General features: G+C 39.8%; 1 protein-coding gene across 1 annotated transcript; it reads right to left on the reverse strand.

The window, feature by feature from the left end:
• Positions 1 to 13,305: 13,305 nt before the first annotated feature.
• On the reverse strand, positions 13,306 to 18,359 carry LOC144702310 (flavodoxin family protein / radical SAM domain-containing protein). The gene is made up of 9 exons (XM_078574314.1): positions 17,535 to 18,359; positions 16,792 to 16,907; positions 16,540 to 16,715; positions 16,277 to 16,467; positions 15,763 to 15,849; positions 15,245 to 15,402; positions 14,971 to 15,178; positions 14,754 to 14,902; positions 13,306 to 13,725 (listed from the first exon to the last, which is right to left on the reverse strand). The coding sequence occupies exons 1-9, from the start codon at positions 18,357 to 18,359 to the stop codon at positions 13,722 to 13,724; spliced, it is 1,914 nt and encodes a 637-aa protein (XP_078430440.1). The 3' UTR covers positions 13,306 to 13,721.
• Between the last annotated feature and the right edge of the window lie 7 nt (positions 18,360 to 18,366).

The raw sequence follows: 18,366 nt of genomic DNA on the forward strand, positions 1-18,366 counted from the left end.
TAGTATCGTAGCTTGGCCATGGAAAAATACTATCATTGGCCCTCAAAAACGGATGGGGAAAATCCCCTTTATCGAACCGAAAGTAGGAAGAAAGTATCTTTCGATTGATTTACAACTTTAATTATGGATTTATTTATATGAATTAGGATATTTATTTCAGATATAAATCGTAGATTGACGATCCCTTTGAATCGGAATATTGGAGGAAGCATCTGCGTGAAAGATCCCAAAAGACAACCTTCAACTCTGTTGAAAAGATTTATTTCAGATATAAATCGTAGATTGACGATCCCAAAAGACAACCTTGAACTCTGTTGAATACAATAAAGGATAAAACGCTTAGTACTCACGAAACTATGTCAGGATCTCCTTGACGAAAAAAAATAGAAACATAAATGGACTAGTCAAAAGTCAAGTCTTTGGCCCTACAACACAAAAAACTAAAATTTTCCAACATCAAATTCTCAAATAAAATGAATAATTTCTTATACATTTTTCTATAATGAAAGCGGGTCAACAAAGGTAACTGAAAAATGAATACGCTGTACAGTCATTGAGATTAAGGAATGTTCAGGGAAGCACACTCGTCTCGGGAAATTCTCAATCAATCCTACCACACTGGACCCAAAGGAATCAGTTCTTTTGCCTGACAACCGAACTCATTTTTTCCTTCAATTATGCTCTCTTACCCGTAGTTCTGTTGACACAAAGGGTAAAAGAAATGATACATAGGTAAAGCTCTTCAGGGAGATCTAAAACGCATCTACGGGTTTTAGAGACCCCAGGGAGAAACAGCACACTTGAGAAAAAGACATTAAATAAATCATCGCTTGTTCATTCCCACCTTTTTTCTCATTTCTCCCATCCGAACTCCCCGAAAAGCATTATATCGTTATCATTTCTCCCGAAGTATTATATTGCTCATAATAAAATATTATAATATGACATTTCAAATCATACGAAAATATCGTTCGGAATGAGAGTAACTCCGGTACTATCCTCGATATTTTAATAATCCATGGGTTTAAATGTGAATTCCTCCATAAACCTCGCAGATAAATGTCAAGTGCCCTGATCCATCATAAGGAACTTATATAAGATTGGTTTTATGACCTGACTCATTGATGCAAAACATTTATCACCTGAATATGTATGTGGAATTCAAGGACGTGACCTCAAGGAAATAAGTATTACTTTGAAAGCATTTCATAAAAGTACGACAATAGAATGATAAAGATAATATTAAATGGAAAGCATAAGGTAGAAGTTGAGGACACAAAAAGAACGATATAAATATATAGACATAGGTGACATGCAAGGTGATATCGTCGTTGGATATGAAACGAGAACATATATTCAGCACGAAGAAATAGATATACGAATTGGATATTGATGGTGTGGTGAGATGAGGAGAAAGATGGTGGTGTGAAAGTTTGATGAAATAGGTGAGGTAAAATGGATATTAGAAACTATTAAGTATAATAAATAAAAATAATATGAAATGTCATATCAAAATTAAGGTGAGATATAATGTGATATTTAATAACGGAACGTATAAAACTTGGGTCCCTGCTGGCTCAAGGTTTTGAGGAATTATCCTTGAGCCAAATGATTCTTCCAATGTCTCTTAGCCACAAATACACTTTCCCAACAACACTCCTAACAAATCTACACCACAGGAGAAATTCCTCAATGATGTTTCACAAGACTATAAGTTCTAGTAAATATTCATCTTTTATCATTCCTAGGTTGGATGGCCAAAGGGTATGAGGAACGACCCTTCTCTTTGGTTATCCCTATTTTTTTATGTTCCCCAGGCGATAATCTATAAAAGACCTCCAAAATAACTTTATCTTTACACCTAATCAATTGAAACTCCCCTTGGAAGCCACTTTTGGGCACCCGTGTATTGGAATATTCCATTGGTCAAGGTAGCCATGAACATTGAGATAACTTCAGCTCATTCATCTTCATCTAACGTGTACTGTCAAGATTTTATCCCACGGGATCATTTTCTAAGTACCCCATTGATGTCATGTGTCACCGAATTCTTTCAACCATAAAAAATCCATAAGGATACTAATTTTGTTATGTTCACTTAAATAAAGTATATTATGTTTTGTTCAAATAAAATCTTCACAAATTATAAATATATAGATTATAATTATATTTTAATCAAATGGTTGAAGTTTTAAATTTTAAGCATCATAACGGCTTAATCGTTTATACCAGTTGCATCATAACGGCGTAATCGTTTATTTCCTAAAAAACAACCTCAAACAATACATTGGTTGAATACAACGTTCTCATTACAGCATGGACTTTTTCCAAGGTGAAGATGCTAGTTTATTTCAAATATGAGAGCAATATTTTAACTTGTAGTTGATTTACGTATGAATATTTTTTGAACTTAAAAGTTTAGTTATATGCACAATGCCAAAGTAATACATATATGATATATGGGAATATGTAGAGTGCTTAAATATTAAATAAATTTTTCAAAATAAATGCATCCCTATATTTCAGATTAAACACTTGATGTAAGCAGCCGTATTCGCATGACATAATTAATTTTGACAAGTACAATGGAATAATATCATGTCATTTGTTCAGTAATATATCATTTCTGCCTCAAATACACCCCCATTTGTTGCATTAATAGACTGATTCCATGTTATGTAACAAAAATCAAATTAAATAATTCGATATAGTAATAGACAAGATTCTATCGATAGATATCAGGTAATGAATAAATAATCTATTGGTAAATATATATATTTTATTGTATTTTAAACTTATATATTAGGAATTATGTGAGTTAAAATGATACCTAACTAAAAACATTTTAAAAAAAATTCAAAACAATATTTTGGGTTTCAAAATGAATTCTCTAAATCTTAAGGATTTTTGGAATTCTTTTAGGTCTTTAAAAATTAAAACTAATTATCTTTTTTTCCTAGTTCTTTAATAGTGGTGAATGATGGATGGTGATGGTAGCGCATGCAGATGAGCATGTGGAAGTGTGGAAGGTACCCTGGCACGTGACTGTGATGTGGGGTAGGACCAGAATGCGGAGGAGATAATTTTGACCGAGTTCCCACAGTAAAGCTGAGTAGAATTAGTCAAATATCCTAGAATGTGGATCACGCATTGTTGGTTTCACAATCGGGTGGCACACATGGCGTAGATTCTACAGATGGAGGCAGCTGGCAATGTGAGAATACTTCAACAGAGACTGTGGCTAAATCTCACGTAACTTATGACACATGTCAATTTTGGTGCTTTGTTGATTTTAGAAATCTCTGGATTTTGGCTATATTCCAGTGTGGAAACTTAGCAAAATGATGGATAAAACACATAATCAATAAAAAAGACACCAACATCATTGCCACTCCCAATTATGATGGAGCGCACCAGCCAGAGTCCCAGGAGACGTCTTCGGAGATGCCATCACCATCATCAACGCCTCCGCCGGTTCGCGTTCAGACCTACCAGCATGCCAAGTCGACCGTGAAGTCGCCCGGTTCAAATACCCCAAGTGAAAGCATGTCCATGCTCGTTCGATTCTTTGTTTTATCCCATTTGTGTGTTCGTTCTGTCGTGTTCATATCGTCGCATGTCGCGTCATTCACGTCATCATCGTGTCCATGATCGTCGAGTCATGTTCGTGTGTCATGCGTTGTTTTGTTCATCGCGTTATCGACTGTTTTCGTGCCTTTCTTTTGCTTCTTTGAATTCTCATATTTTGTCCTTGATTTTATAAGGGGGTCCTATGTATATGGACCCCCCCCCCCTCGTTAATGAACCTCCCTCGGGCCCATCTTGACCTTCCTATATAAGGGGAGAAGAGGCGCCCTAGGTTGGTCAGACCAGATCATCGTACTGAGTATTTCTTGTTCAGAATTTGGTCTCAACAAGGAGGAAGAAAAGGAGAACAAGAAAGAGGGAGATCAAAGAGGAGAAGAAGGGATACGATAGGGGATCAGGGTCGTGGACACTGCCCGAGGGTCGAGATCCTTTCCCCTCCTTTTCCGCATCGCTGCCCGTCCCGAAGCCACCCACACGATCGTGCGTGAGGTACTTGCACCGTCGGCTATCAGCGGGAAGAGTACCCTGCCACAGTCAAGGGGATCACGACTCTATAGTGGTAAGATAGTGCATGGTTTATGAACAACCGTCCGTCACTTTGAAGCCGCCCCAACATCGGGTGGTACGTGCCTCTTGAGCACGTCTTGTCCTCAATTCCGGGTCCTGCAAAATCTCTCGCCGGACAAGACCGAGGGCCCTAGCTGCACCCGCTACGATGACCAGTCTCTTGCCCACATAAGCCACCGACGCTTGCACCTATAGGCCAAGTCATCCCCCGGCTATTGACCAACCGCGGTGGACTGTCAGGTGTTTGTCACAAACTCCTCGCCCCTCAGCATTGGGCAGGGTTGGTGATACGTGCGATCTGGAAACCCGGACGCCGTGAGTACCGATTGGGGTCCCATCTAACTGTCAGCGGGTGGGTCTGAGACGTCGTTTGACGCCGATCGTGCCATCACTCGCCAACCAGTGCCTGGTCAGGGACCAAGGCTGCTGCACTCGTGCCGCTACTACCGTTCGTCTCCACCGCTCCACTGTGTTGATCCTCGATCATGCTTAGTGGCAGTGAGCGCCATCCACGCAATCCACCGGGCCAGTAGCTCTCTACTGTTGTCACCGCTCACCACCGCTGACGGTCGCTGCTCGCGCCACTCTACCGAAAGAGACGCGCTCGCTAAGCCCGGATGCTCAGTTGAGCCGTACCCCTCTCTCTCTTGACTCTTCGTCTCCAAACTCCGCCAACCCGCTCCTACACCCCACTATCGGTCGAGCTACGCCTGGTCCCTCTCTGGCCCACCTCTGCTCATGACCCCCATCGGCTGCTGCATCGATGAAGGTCTTGACGACAAGAAGTTCACTAATGAGGTACGTCGTCCTCTCACTGGCTTGTTACATTATCTTATACAGTATACTTTAGATTGCACTCCACCGCGCTCGGGCTAGAGATAGGTGAGAGGTTATTGAGAAAACTACAAAATTGAGTGTCTCTACTGGTACGGGTTGAGCCCGTCCGTTATGTGTGATCCCCTACAGAGCTATTCTGTTCGGCGTCGTAGCTGCCGCCGTCGTCGCTCCGACGAGGGTCACAAGGTCACCATCGCCGTCACCCGTCACCCACTTTGGAGCTCAGAGTTCGGCGAACCTGCACGAGTCGGGAGGTGCAAGTGCTTCCACGCAGGGCACATCATTATGAAGTTACATTCCCGTAGGGAATTTCCCATCAGACGACGTCTGTGATGACATCCGACATCATCATTTAGGTATCCGAGTATCATTTCGGTACCGACCGGACGACGTCCTGACGACGTCCGGCATCAAATTACTGCTGATTTGATGCATCTTCAAATCCTTGATTACACATTCCGAAATGTCTACACTACAGCCTCAGGGAACAAGAATGGGGCTTAAGAAAAATGTGTTTCCACTCAGCCAGCCTCTTTTGGGGCATAGATCTGAAGCTTTTTTACAAAGAGGGGAAATATAATTTTAAATAAAATAAGTCTTCTATTTAAGCCCATGCATTTTTAATAGCTTAATATGATCATATTTACATGTTTATTTGAATTAACTTAATTATAAATGCATGTTTTAAAGCTTAAAATAATTAATTTTATTTTCAGAATCATACTCTGAATTTTATGCATTTTAGTGTATTTGTGGGATTTTTCTGACATGAAATTGTGAAAGAATGTAATTTTTTGAGTCAGAATATAATTTTTCTGGAATCTTTCGACATTAAATTTGTACTGATATTATTTTCTAAGTTGAAATATATATTTATATATATTTCAGTCTTTATTTTATTAAATAGGAATTTAAAATTATATTTTAATCCCTTTGTTTTCACAACACCATGAGTCGCTGTTTGATTTGCCAAACCACAACCATCAAATACTTAGGATAATGATTGGCAACAGCCAATCAGGCTCCTAAACCATTATGGCATCGTGATTAGCGATGCCATAATGGAATTTAATGGATAACAAAATAGCTTTTTAACTTTTTATTGCGCAGGGTGACATAGCCCAATAAAAAAAGGTGCATTTTTTCCAATAAATGTGTTCCATGGACTGGGCATAGATGATTAAAAATATATTTTTTTTCTCGCTCTCTCTCTCTCCTCAAACTGGTCAACTATTGTGGCATGTAGGGTGACACGTGGCATGATGAGAGCTATCAATCATGGATGACAAGGAAGAACCTCAGCCAACCATTGCATTAAATGCCAGTAGGAGACAAAATCCTAACCGAGTGACATGATGATGCTGACGAGAGTGAGGAGAGAGAAATATTTTGATTAAATCAACGTCTAGGAAGTGTCCAACCTCCAGGCTTGATATTCAACAATCCAAATCTCTGATTAAGCTGAAATTTTAAGGGAAACTTCCTCTTTTGCCTTAAATCTATCCGTACGGTTAGATCTATAAATTGAGCCCCCTATACTTGTAAAAAGCATCTTTAAGCTCACTTCTTTCTAGAGATGCAGATTGAAAGAAAGTGAAGTTTTTAAGATCCGCCAAGTGTTTCTTGGTGTCTCTAGTGGTTAGAGAGGTTTGACAGAGAAGTTGGGATAATGATCTACATTAGGAAGATGCCTTGATCTGGTGGAATATGGGGATCTTAGGTTAGCCTCTTACCTCACATTAAGTCTTCTCCATCACACTTAGGTAATGCATTCATAATCATCATCCATCACCTATACCTATCATCATCCCTCATCAACCTTCATCATCCATTATCACCCCTATCTGACATCCAATATCAGCCACTTCACTTCTCCACCTACACCATTACGATCTCACCATCTATCTTTCTATTTACCTTTTAAGAAAACATGAATCACCATCTCTTCATTTCTACCATCCTTCTCACTTCCTCCATCACCACATCCACTACCATACATGTCACTACAACCACCATTGACATATCTATCATAAACCCTAACTTGTAAAACTCTAATTAGCCGCCTCTTATCATCACTCTCCTCATGTCTCACACCACCATTCACATCCACCTCAATTATCTTGTCTTACTCAACAATCCATTACTAGAACTAACACGATACTCATCTATATTCTTAAATTCCTCTTACCTCGATTTTCCCCACTATTGCCCACCCATTTGATATGGTATACGCTATACGTAACTCTTCTCGTCTTCTCAAGTTCACCCAATCGAGAAGGTTCCTCCCCGAACATATGTTCTCTTTGGAGACGATCCATACTCATCACTAGCTAAATAAATTATTTACGAGTGTAGGTTTATAAATATTATTGATTAAACTCAATTTCACAAAAAAATAATTTTTACCGTAATTTTGAGTTCATCAGTCTCCCACTTCTCCAATTTTCATCAATTAACTAAAAATCAATTAGAATAAGTCATGTATGTCAAATTAACTAAATAAAATGTGAAAATTCTTCCACTTGGCCCAAAGAAATCAAGAGGGGCTAATCCTATGAATCAGGTATCTTAGCGTGTCATTTTTATATATAATATTCCCTATATGATCAAAGATGAATACACAAACATATTAAATTGATCTTTTATACTAAAAATAACCATTGCAGTTAACCAAATAATCATGGAGTCTCACTGAATCACCATCCAAAAAATGGATGGTCAAATAATTTTTAAATATGAAATAAAATTTAATAAAATAAAAAGGAAATCACTTCCTGTTATATTATATTCTGGTAAATAAGAAATGCACATTATAAAAAATCTATTAAGTATTATATTAGGTTACTTTAAAGTATTCAATGTGTGTGCATAAACAATGACTCTTTTCATCTGACCATTACTATGTTTCTAATTTAATTAGTTAGGTTTTATCATATTTTACATTTTCAAGAAATAAATATGTAAATGATTACTTGTGGTTATTGTATTAATTTAGTGAAAATAAATGTATCCAATATGAATAATTTCTCCATAGAACCATAATGCACATGTTTTATTGGATCATTCAAGCATCTAAAAGTTTACCACTTACATTATCGTCTAATGGTATGGGACATAGAAAACTTTTCTTCGAAGGATAACACATATGGGTACCATATTTTAATTATATAATCAAACTGTCTCTTGAATATATGTAATTTTTTCGAATAAAATTTCATTAGAATCTAAATATTTGTTGATTTCCCTTATCTAGAGACCTAAGTCTAATAAGGGGGATTATATTTTCTAAAATATCATTTAGATTTCTTTATGTCATAGTTATATTTTATCCTTGTGTAGTGTGAATTTTCATTACTTTAGTTAGAAGTTTTCCACTAATGAATACATAAATGATAGACTGTAATTATGTCATCTACATAAACTAATTATATTATCAAAACCAGCCACAATTATGCCATCTACATAAACTAATATGATGGTAACTTTCATCACCCTATTGTGTTTAAAAATAATATAAGTAATTTTTTATGATCACAATTACTCAGTTTATAATTTAATTATTTTCATTAATCTAGTAAGTTTTCCAAACCAATCTCTTGGTAATTGTTTCAAATCATAGATTGTCTTCTGCAATTTGGAAAGTTTATCACTAGATTTTTATCATAAACAGGTGGCATATCTAGATATATTCCTTCCTCTAGTTGTCCATGTAAAAATTCATTCTTTACATCAAATTGAAGCAAATACATGTCAACTGGATGATAGAGAGATAATTATCCTCAGTATTCATCTTTGCTACCAGAGCATATATTTTCAAATTATCTTTCTTCTCTTTGAGATGATGGAAGTGAATAAAGACTTTAATCAGGACTAATGTTCACTTCAGTATTCTGGCTGTCTGAATTTTGATTATCTCCTCATTCATTAGAAATTATCGATCTCCTAGGCATAACACCACTCTCTGAGGAAGTTATTATTCAAGTAGCTTTGGCTTTGATACTTCACACTAAACACATTTTTTGGTTATTCTAACACCCAAAGGGTTATAACTATTTTCTATTGATCTGCATATTTCCAAGAACACTACTACTTATAGCCAGTTATTCCATGCAACAAGAATTTACACTGAAGCCAAAAATTGGTCATGTGATCCAGGATAAACTGTGTAAATCAATAAAACATGAAAATAAAAAAGTGAAAGCAAAGAAATTCAAACCAATATTTCTCTAGCACCATGTCAAGATATGTAGATGATACTTGTGTACTCTCATTCCTGTAGGTCTTCAAAAAGCAAAGATTGAACAATCAATTACCATAATCAACAAATGAAAATATGATTCATCTTTTCTAATATGAATGTCCCCAAAATATTGAAGAAGGGGCTAGATCAACATCAGTAAGCAAGAAGTTCCGTCCCATTAAATAAAGGAATATGAGGGTTTTTTCATTCATGAGGTTCCCATGAAATCCCCGATGGAATATTTATATAATGTCTTTCTAAGTTTGGAATAAAGGGAAAATTTTACTTCTATAAATTATGTATATACCCTAATTTCCCTTTAGTAAACCTTGATTTCAAGGCCTGTCCAGCTCAGCAGTTGATCCACCTACTTCACAACATTCTTCTTCTTGACACATCTCACTTACCCCATAATATTGCATATTCATCTTCTGTGGCAATTCCCACATCTGTTTTTTACATGCGTTGTATATCACCATGCCAGTGTGCCACTGCCATCACTCCAGTCTTGTTTTTTTGTGAGCACCTCTGATTTGTTCTAGCGCTTATTATTTTTTAGTGCTACACTGCACCAGTTTGCACCCTGGTTGACATTGCCCCCCTAAAATCTTTATTTTATATTTATTATTCTAAATAAAGACATCAATAGATAAATTTCAAATCTCCTAGTGGATCAACCCTTACTTTCCCTATATTTTTTATCTATTGGTAAAACATAATAATTTTTTTATTATGATTTAAAACAGCGCCCAAAATATCCATAATTTGGTCTTTCAGCACTTCACTTCATGGCATGCAGCTAATTCAGAATCTATAATTTTATTTGAGCTCCATACAATTATTATCATGGATTGAATATTATGATACAGTAATGCATTTGACAGGGATCATTGTACTTATTTATGAATCAAATATTCATATACTTTAATTTGTTTAGAAGTGAGCTGGCATGGCTTTCGAACTGATCAGGATGCATTTTTTAATGCTAATTAGCCCGTGTAATGAATAATGATTATCATAAAATAAACCATTAACTTTGGTCTCTTAAGTTACCTCTAGTGCTTTGTCAAATCATTGAGGGGATAACCAATTTTCACCATTATTTTCTTAGTCCTTTACCCCTTAGTTGGGAATATATGATTTTAACCTCTTCAATGACTCTTCATTTATCAGTTTTAGATGTTTATGATTCATCTTAAGCCTCAACTAACATTAAGTGAAACAACACAATCTTTTATCCATAAAAAAATTATTGTTACATTTTATTAGTGTTATAAATATGTATACTTCATACCTTATAAATGGTTTTCATTATCAAGTAAATTGGAGTTTCAGGTAATTTTATTTATGTTTTCTAAAGCTAGTTGATTTAATTTCATTATCATTATCAAGATCTTGAACTTAATAAACATTATTCCTAAAAATATATTCTACGAGTAATGCTCAATTTTTTTTCAACACCTCTGATATAGTGTTTGAACCTCAATGCATTTAATCATGTCTTAATAATTCCACAATTTGGATGCTTTCTTATTACTATTGTTGTTATTATTATCTCCAAATAAATATTACTGCTTATTTCCTTCAACCAATCAGTGGTGAGGGAAAGTAAAGTTGATTAATTGAAAATTGGGGAACCTCAAATTTGAAGACTTCTTTGAGGATTGATGAGAGTAACTATTTGTTATGCTCGATATCTTTAGGAACCTATCTATCTAGTAAATCATTTTTGGTTCAAGAGCATTTAAAGGTCAAACTAAGACATTGGGAAAAATATAGATTTTGAGAAAAAAGTAAGTTAAATAAAAAACTTTCTATTAACATAAATAAATAAATTATATTGGCTTATTTAATTTTGATCAAAATTTAAAAATTGAACACCAAGGAGTATAATGAAACTTCCCTAGATTTAAATCTAGGAGTTATCCAGACCCAAGTAAAAATATGGTGTTTCATTCATGTTATATATTGTGACACAACTGGAGTATCGAACGTCAAATAGTCTTCTCAAACTGGCATTATTTCTGGCTGAGACTGATTGAGTGGTAATATCATGGTGTTTTCTTGTTGATTTAATTTAATATCACTCAATATAGGAAATGCATTTAATATGTCATAAAAATTTTAAATATGAATGGCTTCTATCCATTTGAGAAAATATCCTACTACCATACAAGTCCAGAAACGAGTTGCATATTTTAGGGATGATACGAGCAACATGACACATAAAACACAAGGCTTTATTTAATTATATTCTCCAAAAACTCAGAAGCCATTGTAATTTTCAAATCATGATGCACTTCGTAAAAAATATAAAATATTTTTAGGTTTTTAGACATATAAAGCACAAATTTCTGTTAGAAATTTTGAATGCAGGTACTTACCTTTAAAGATCAGTTCTGCTAAAAAACTGATTACAATGCAATTCTACCATAACTTTTAAAAAACTGATTACAATGCTTTACTTTCAGATCCCAAAATAATTTTTTATTTCACCCATCAGAGCTTTAACTTTTAACAAGCACTTCACTACATGTGCACACCCTAATATTTTTCTTTTTGCACGTTATTAATTACTCATCAAGACAATTTTGATAAATTAGACACATTGAACCTCAAAATGTAATGAAGACAAATAGCAATCCAATAACTTGCACAACCTCCCTTATTTATAATATCTAACTTTAAGTTCGTAAAAAAATAAAAAACATTCATTTTGCCCCCATTAATATTTGAACTTATTAGTATCTAACATCAAAATCAAGGTATAGCGTGCAACCTTCCATCTCCTATCTTGGGACTACAATGCAATTCAACCATAACCTGTACTGCAATCTTATTGTTCCAATACTCAGTGATTTGCCAGAACCAACATTCTTGCAGATGATTCTGCCATGCATTATCTTCTCATTCAGAGTAAGAGCTGTGTAGTCATTACACCCTAACTTTCAGGCCTTTGGTCAGTCACTAGCCAAAGCCCTCCGCACAAATAAAACTACAGTATTACATTTATTTTGGTGAATGTTAAGCTTCATGATCCACCATTAGAAGGCTTCCCCCTCCTACATACATATTCTAAGCATCTGACCATCAATTAAAATACTGTTAGTTATTCATAGCCCCATCTAGTGTTCGCTGTCCCGATATCCGTCCGATATCCAGTATCGGCCAACCGATATCCGATATCCAGAAAAAATGGGACAGTTCCGGATATCGGGCGATATCTGTCTATCAGGGGTTAGACAGATACCATCTGACATAGCATTGGATAGTTTATATCACATAAGTGGATTTTAATTTGTATTCAATGCTCGTTATTATATAGTAACAAAATTTTTTTATCTTTCCATATGGGATAAAGGGATCCGACCACAAAACCAGAATCCCTTTATCCCATATGGAACAAATAAAAAAAAGTAACGTGTATATAATAACTTAGTTGTATAACCAAATAATTATTTCTTCTGGTGCCCCCTTGCCAACGTTACCCTGCGAAATATGAAATATCAGTCGACCATATTTTTAGAGAAACATGGTTTCCTGTGCTTCTCATATTTTTAGAGAGAGGCATGAAAAGCTAGAGAGAGGGGGAGGGGGAGAGGGATAGAGCGAGAACTAGAGAGAGAGAGGGGGAGAAAGGGAGAGGGAAGAGGGCGAGAGAGAGAGAGAGAGAGAGAGGGAGAGAGGGAGAGGGAGAGGGCGAGAACGAGAGAGAGACTGAGATAAGTGTATACGATGCGGATATCGAAAACTGATATCTGCATCCGATATCCGGTACCGTCATCTGTCCCCCTCAGACGGGAGACGGATGCCGGTATCAGACGGATACCGGTATCGGATATCAGCACTGTAGCAACTGATATCCGATATCCGGATATTGGAAAAAACGGATACCGGAAAATTCATTTCTGGTATCCGGTTCAGCATCCGTCCCAATACCGGTATCCGATACCGGCATCAGGACGTTATCCTCATCATTCAAAACGTTATCCTCACATGGCCTCTCAGCTGTCACATCCAAAAGCAACCTCTCTCTCTCCCCATTAGAAGAGGATAGGGAGCACACATAAACCTGACGTGGAATCATCCTGTAGGCCAGCCTCTGAAAAGCTTAGTCATAACTGAAAGTGAGGGAAAAGAGAAGGGGAGAGATGAGAAAGCAGAAGCAAGAGGGGCAGATAAGCCCAGTTCAGATGAAATTAAAGAGGAAACGGGGGCGACCCAGGAAGATGGTGGTGGAGAAACTGCAAGAGCAAGAAGAAGAAAGGGGGGAGGATGAGAAAGAAGTTGAGAAGAAGAGGAGAGAGGAAGAGGGGGAAGGAACGGAGCAGGCTTGTTCGTTGATGGCGGGGGAGGAAGCAGAGGAGAAGCCTCGGACCCGAGCCAGGAGGAAAGGGAAACCTCGCAAGTCCTCCTGACTGAACTCTTTCTTTTGCGCTGATTATTGCTCTTAATCCCATTTATCTGCTTGTTCTTGTGAGCTCCTCCATTATCTGCTTCCAAAGAAAGGAGACGTGAGAGGCGTTATCGAGGAACAGTAAGAGGGCGAGAGAGTGAGGGAGGGAAGAATAGGAATGGAGAAGGCGAGTGGGCGTGTGTGGGAGGAAGAGAGACGGGGGAAGAAAGAGGTGGGAGGGAGAGAGAGAGAGACGGAGAAAAGAAAACGAGAGAGAGAGAGGGGAGGGGGGAAGAGAATGTGAGAGGGAGAGAGAGAGAAGGAGAAAGAAGAAACGAGAGAGAGAGCGAGAGAGAGGGAGGAAGAGAAAGTGAGAGAGAGGAGTGGGAGGAGGAGAGTGAGATAGAGGGCGGGAGATAAGAGAAAGAGAGGAAGTGAGAGAGAGAGAGAGAGAGAGAGAAAGAGAGGTAGAGAAAGTGAGCGAGAGAGAGAGAGTGAGAGAGAGAGGTAGAGAAAGTGAGAGCAAGAGTGAGAGAGAGAGGTAGAGAAAGAGAGAGCGAGAGAGAGAGAGAGTGTGAGAGAAAGAGAGAGCGAGAGAGAGAGAGAGAGAGAGAGAGAGAGAGAGAGAGAGAGAGAGAGAGGAAGTGAGAGAGAGAGGTAGCGAAAGTGAGAGAGAGAGGGAGAGAAAGTGAGAGAGAGAGGTAGAGAAAGTGAGAGAGAGAGAGAGATAGAGAGAGAGAGAGGGAGGAAGAGAGAGGATAAAGAGAAATAGAGGAAGGTAGAGAAAGTGAGAGAGAGAGAGGGGGTGGTGAAGAAAGAGAGAGCGAGAGAGAGAGAGAGAGAAGGGGCAGTCGAGAAAGTGAGAGCGAGAGACAGGGAGGTGAAGTGTGTGTGAGAGAGAGAGGGCGGTCGAGAAAGTGAGAGAGAGAGACAGGGAGGTAGATAAAGAGTGAGAGAGAGGGATGTAGAGAAAGTGAGAGAAAGAGGGCGGTGGGGAAAGTGAGAGAGACAGGGAAGTAGAGAAAGTGAGACAGAGAGAGAGGTAGAGAAAGTTAGAGAGAGAGAGAGAAAAGGAAGAGACTATGAGTTAGAGAGAAGTAAGAGAGAGAGGGAGAGAGGAAGAACCTGGAGCCGAGTGCGGCAGCTCCATGGCGGCGTTCCTTCCTAAAGCGACGTTGGAGGGGGTCGAAGCCGCCCTCCTCTGCACCATAAACAGCCCACGAAGGCGTTGGGGCCATATAATCCGCGCTACTGAAACTCGACCCAGAAGCCACCTGCAGCTTTCGCTTAGATCAGCTAAGAAGATCAAATCAAGGGTCAACGACAAAACGGTCAAAATTACCAGGTCTTGGAATTTCTCGTAGTCGATCCACGTGTGCCACTGACCGTTGACTTTGAACTTGTCCACCCTGGCTAGAAGAACGCAGCAAGAGTGGACGTGCTCGCAGGCGACCTCGTAAACGCCGCTCTTCAAAGCCAAAGCTTCGGAGAAGGACTTCACGTCCGAGTGCCAAGGGACGTTCTCCATCGTCAGCTTGGAGGTGGCCGTGCTACCGATTTAATCGTTAATTAAACAGAATTAAGAGATTAAAGGGAGAGAGCAAGAAGAAGCTCACGATCCACAGTAAGTGACGCCTTTGATTTCGATGAAATCGGGCTCCCCAAGAGCCAGTAACTCAGAGTAAGCGTCAATTTCTTCTGCATTCCAGCCTTTGACCAACGTCAAGCGGTAGACAGTCCGTTGTTCTTTCTGCCGAAGAGCTTTCAAAGATTCCTGCCATTTCAATAGGAATGAAGAAATTTCAGCGTCTGCTGATGATGACGAAAACCATATTCATCATTGAAAACCCAACATTATTTTCAGCATCTTCTCTGCAGCTTGGGAGATGGTGACGATTTTGTCATCATCATCCTGACGCAGATGAATGACAATGACGATTTCGTCATCGATTCTCATCATGAGAGCGAGTTTCCCGAAGGAACAATGACAAGACAAAATCGGCATTTTCATCCGGGAGAGGACAAGAGCCGGGGAAAATGAGAGATAACTTGCTATCTTTCATCATTGTCCTCTGGTCTTCATCATCAGAGCCGGCAAACACTAGTTGAGGGTACAACGGAAGAGATGACTCACTGTGAATCGCTCCCAGAAATCAGCGAACAGAGGCCTATCAATGGCCTTCAGGCTATCCCTTGTAGCAGCATCCACGCTGACATAAAGCTGTAAAACAAAGACATAGATGGGTAAGTGAGAAAACCTCCTAATAAGGGATATTGCATTGACGTCAACATCATCCGCCAACGTTTGAAGTTGACGATGATGTCGAGGAGCTTTAGGGTAGTTGACGATGATGTAAGTTGATATTGACAGGGTGTCATGGACGGTTGACGCCGTCCTTCAGCCCTCAACTAAGTGAAATTCTAAGTTAAAGAAATCTTCAACCTAGTTAACTTTAGTGTCAACCGGCCTAGTTGAAGATGACCTTGATGGAAAAGTAAGGACGGTTAACAGTGACGGCAATGTTGACGCCAAATGACGTTCATGATGCCATTGACGCACCATCAACCAATATCATCATCAATGTCAACATCAACTGAATAGCAAAAACACCTGAATTATGGGGCAAAATTTTGGGTAACTGGACAACCTGAGTAATGGGCCTCAAGTCTCTGATTTTATCTGGGAACTGGGCATTGGTGACGAGGAAAGTTGAGATTTGCCTGCGATGCAGCTCATCAACAAGGGAGTTGATCTCCGGATACATAATGGGTTCGCCCACAAGAGACAAGGCGCAGTGCCTGGGAGAAAGACCCTCCAAGAATTGCTCCTCCCTGACCCCTAAATAGATAAATTAAGGCCACAAAATCTTAGCCAGGGAACAAAGTTTCAAAGTCTTTAAGAGATATTTACCTGGCACCCCCTTCATTTGCCTTATCATCTTCGTGTGTTGATCCAGGGCCCCAGCGACGATTTCCAAAGGCCCATCCATCTCCCACAGCCAACTCTTTCCCACCGGATTCGTGTGATGTCTCCAACAGAAGACACATTTATTCGCACAAGCCAAACTCGGAGTCGCTTCCATGCAACTAACAAATATTGCAACCAAAATGTCAAGAAATCCAAAGAAAAAAGGGAAGAAAGAACAGGGAGGAGAACTCTCACCGATGACTTTCTATGCCATAAAAGGAGTGCTTGTAGCATCCACCGCGGCCTCTGAGCTGTGACTTGGTCCATCTGCATAGTTTGACTCCACTATGTGAACCAATAATCTTGTACCCCTGCATGTATGAAATAGGCATGAGATGAAGATCATGAAAATCGAATCAAATAATGTTCAGATAATTACGCGCGTGTAAATAACTACAAACGGCCCCTCTGTCAATGAGGAGTTTTGCCTCCCTTCTACCAAAACCCTTCCGATAATTACGAAATAACATTCAAATTAACGAGGCATGTTTAAATCACTACAAAAGACCCCACTTTTTGGGAGTCATTTGAGTAGATTTCGAACGCTTTACATCTCCACTACGAAAAATCCTTTAGATTACAACCGAATACTAATCAGATTAATGAGTCAGGTATAAATTACAACAGACGACTCCTCTCTTAGGGAGTAACCTGAGTAGTTCTGTACACTTTAGATGATTACTACCAAAAACCATTCAGGTTACTACCAAAACATTACTGAAGACTAAATCAGGCATGTTTAAATTACTATAGACGATCCCGCTCTAAGGTGCTAATCGAAGGAGTTTCACAAAAACTATCTTCACATTACAACCACAAAAAACCCATCAGACTACTCACAAATAACATGCAAATCACCAAGGACACTCGCCTCTCTTCCGATTTCTACAACCAAAAACTCTTCCAAGTTGAAATTCAGTGACGTAAAAGGAAAATACCTGTTTCTCCAAGTTGGTTCTTATGATCGGAGTCACCATCACTTTCCTTCCACCAACCAGGGAGCTCTTCTTCCCATTTCTCGACGTCGCCGAAGACTGCTTCCTCGACGGCGCTTTACCAGCAATGTCCTCAAGATCAACAACCGCAGTCTCAGACACCTCGTCTTCATCCTGCTCCTCGCTGTAGTAATCCTCCTCCGATCCTGCAAGAGAAAACTGAGAAAAAGAGACCCCCGGATCGCCTCCGTTCAGCGATCGAACCACCTTCCCGCACCAATCCTCGAACACCAAATCCACATCGCCAGCGTCGACGTCCCCCTCGCCGAGGGGAACCATCTCGAGCGCGCCGAGCGCGCCCATCCACCGCGCGAACCCCCGCGCGGCGGCGTTGAAATCACCACCGTACGATCTCGATCCGACGCCGAACACGGCGAACCGGCAGCGGCGGAGCAGCATCGATCCGACTCTGAAGTCGTCGGCGCTCTCGCTGAGCCACCGCGCGAGGAACGCCGCGTTCGGCGGGGGCTTCCCGTCCTCCCATGTCGACGCCACCACCAGCACGACGCTCTCCTTTTGAAGATCCTCCGGCTCGTAGCTCCGCGGATCGACGAGGTCGAAATCCTGGCCGTTGGATTCGAGAACCGATCGAAGACGCCTGGCGAGCGCCTCCGAAGTCCCCGTCTCCGACGCGAAGAAGATCTTCCCTCTCCGCTTGCTCGCCGCCGCGAGCCGCCGCTGGCGCGCGCGGCGGTACTTGCAGAACAAGTAGACGGAAGACAAGGAGAAGACCGCCACCAGCGCCAGGCGCGCGGAGACCGGCCGCATCCTCGGA

The sequence above is a fragment of the Wolffia australiana genome, chromosome 4 (assembly GCF_029677425.1).
Source record: "Wolffia australiana isolate 7733 chromosome 4, ASM2967742v1".
NCBI lineage: Eukaryota > Viridiplantae > Streptophyta > Magnoliopsida > Alismatales > Araceae > Wolffia > Wolffia australiana.

Coding starts and splice junctions, on each gene's coding strand:
- LOC144702310 (XM_078574314.1), bottom strand. CDS start 18,359: ATGCGGCCGGTCTCCGCGCGCCTGGCGCTGGTGGCGGTCTTCTCCTTG. Junction 16,716..16,791: donor TATGGCATAGAAAGTCATCG/GTGAGAGTTCTC, acceptor AATATTTGTTAG/TTGCATGGAAGCGACTCCGA. Junction 14,903..14,970: donor ACGAGAAATTCCAAGACCTG/GTAATTTTGACC, acceptor CGAAAGCTGCAG/GTGGCTTCTGGGTCGAGTTT.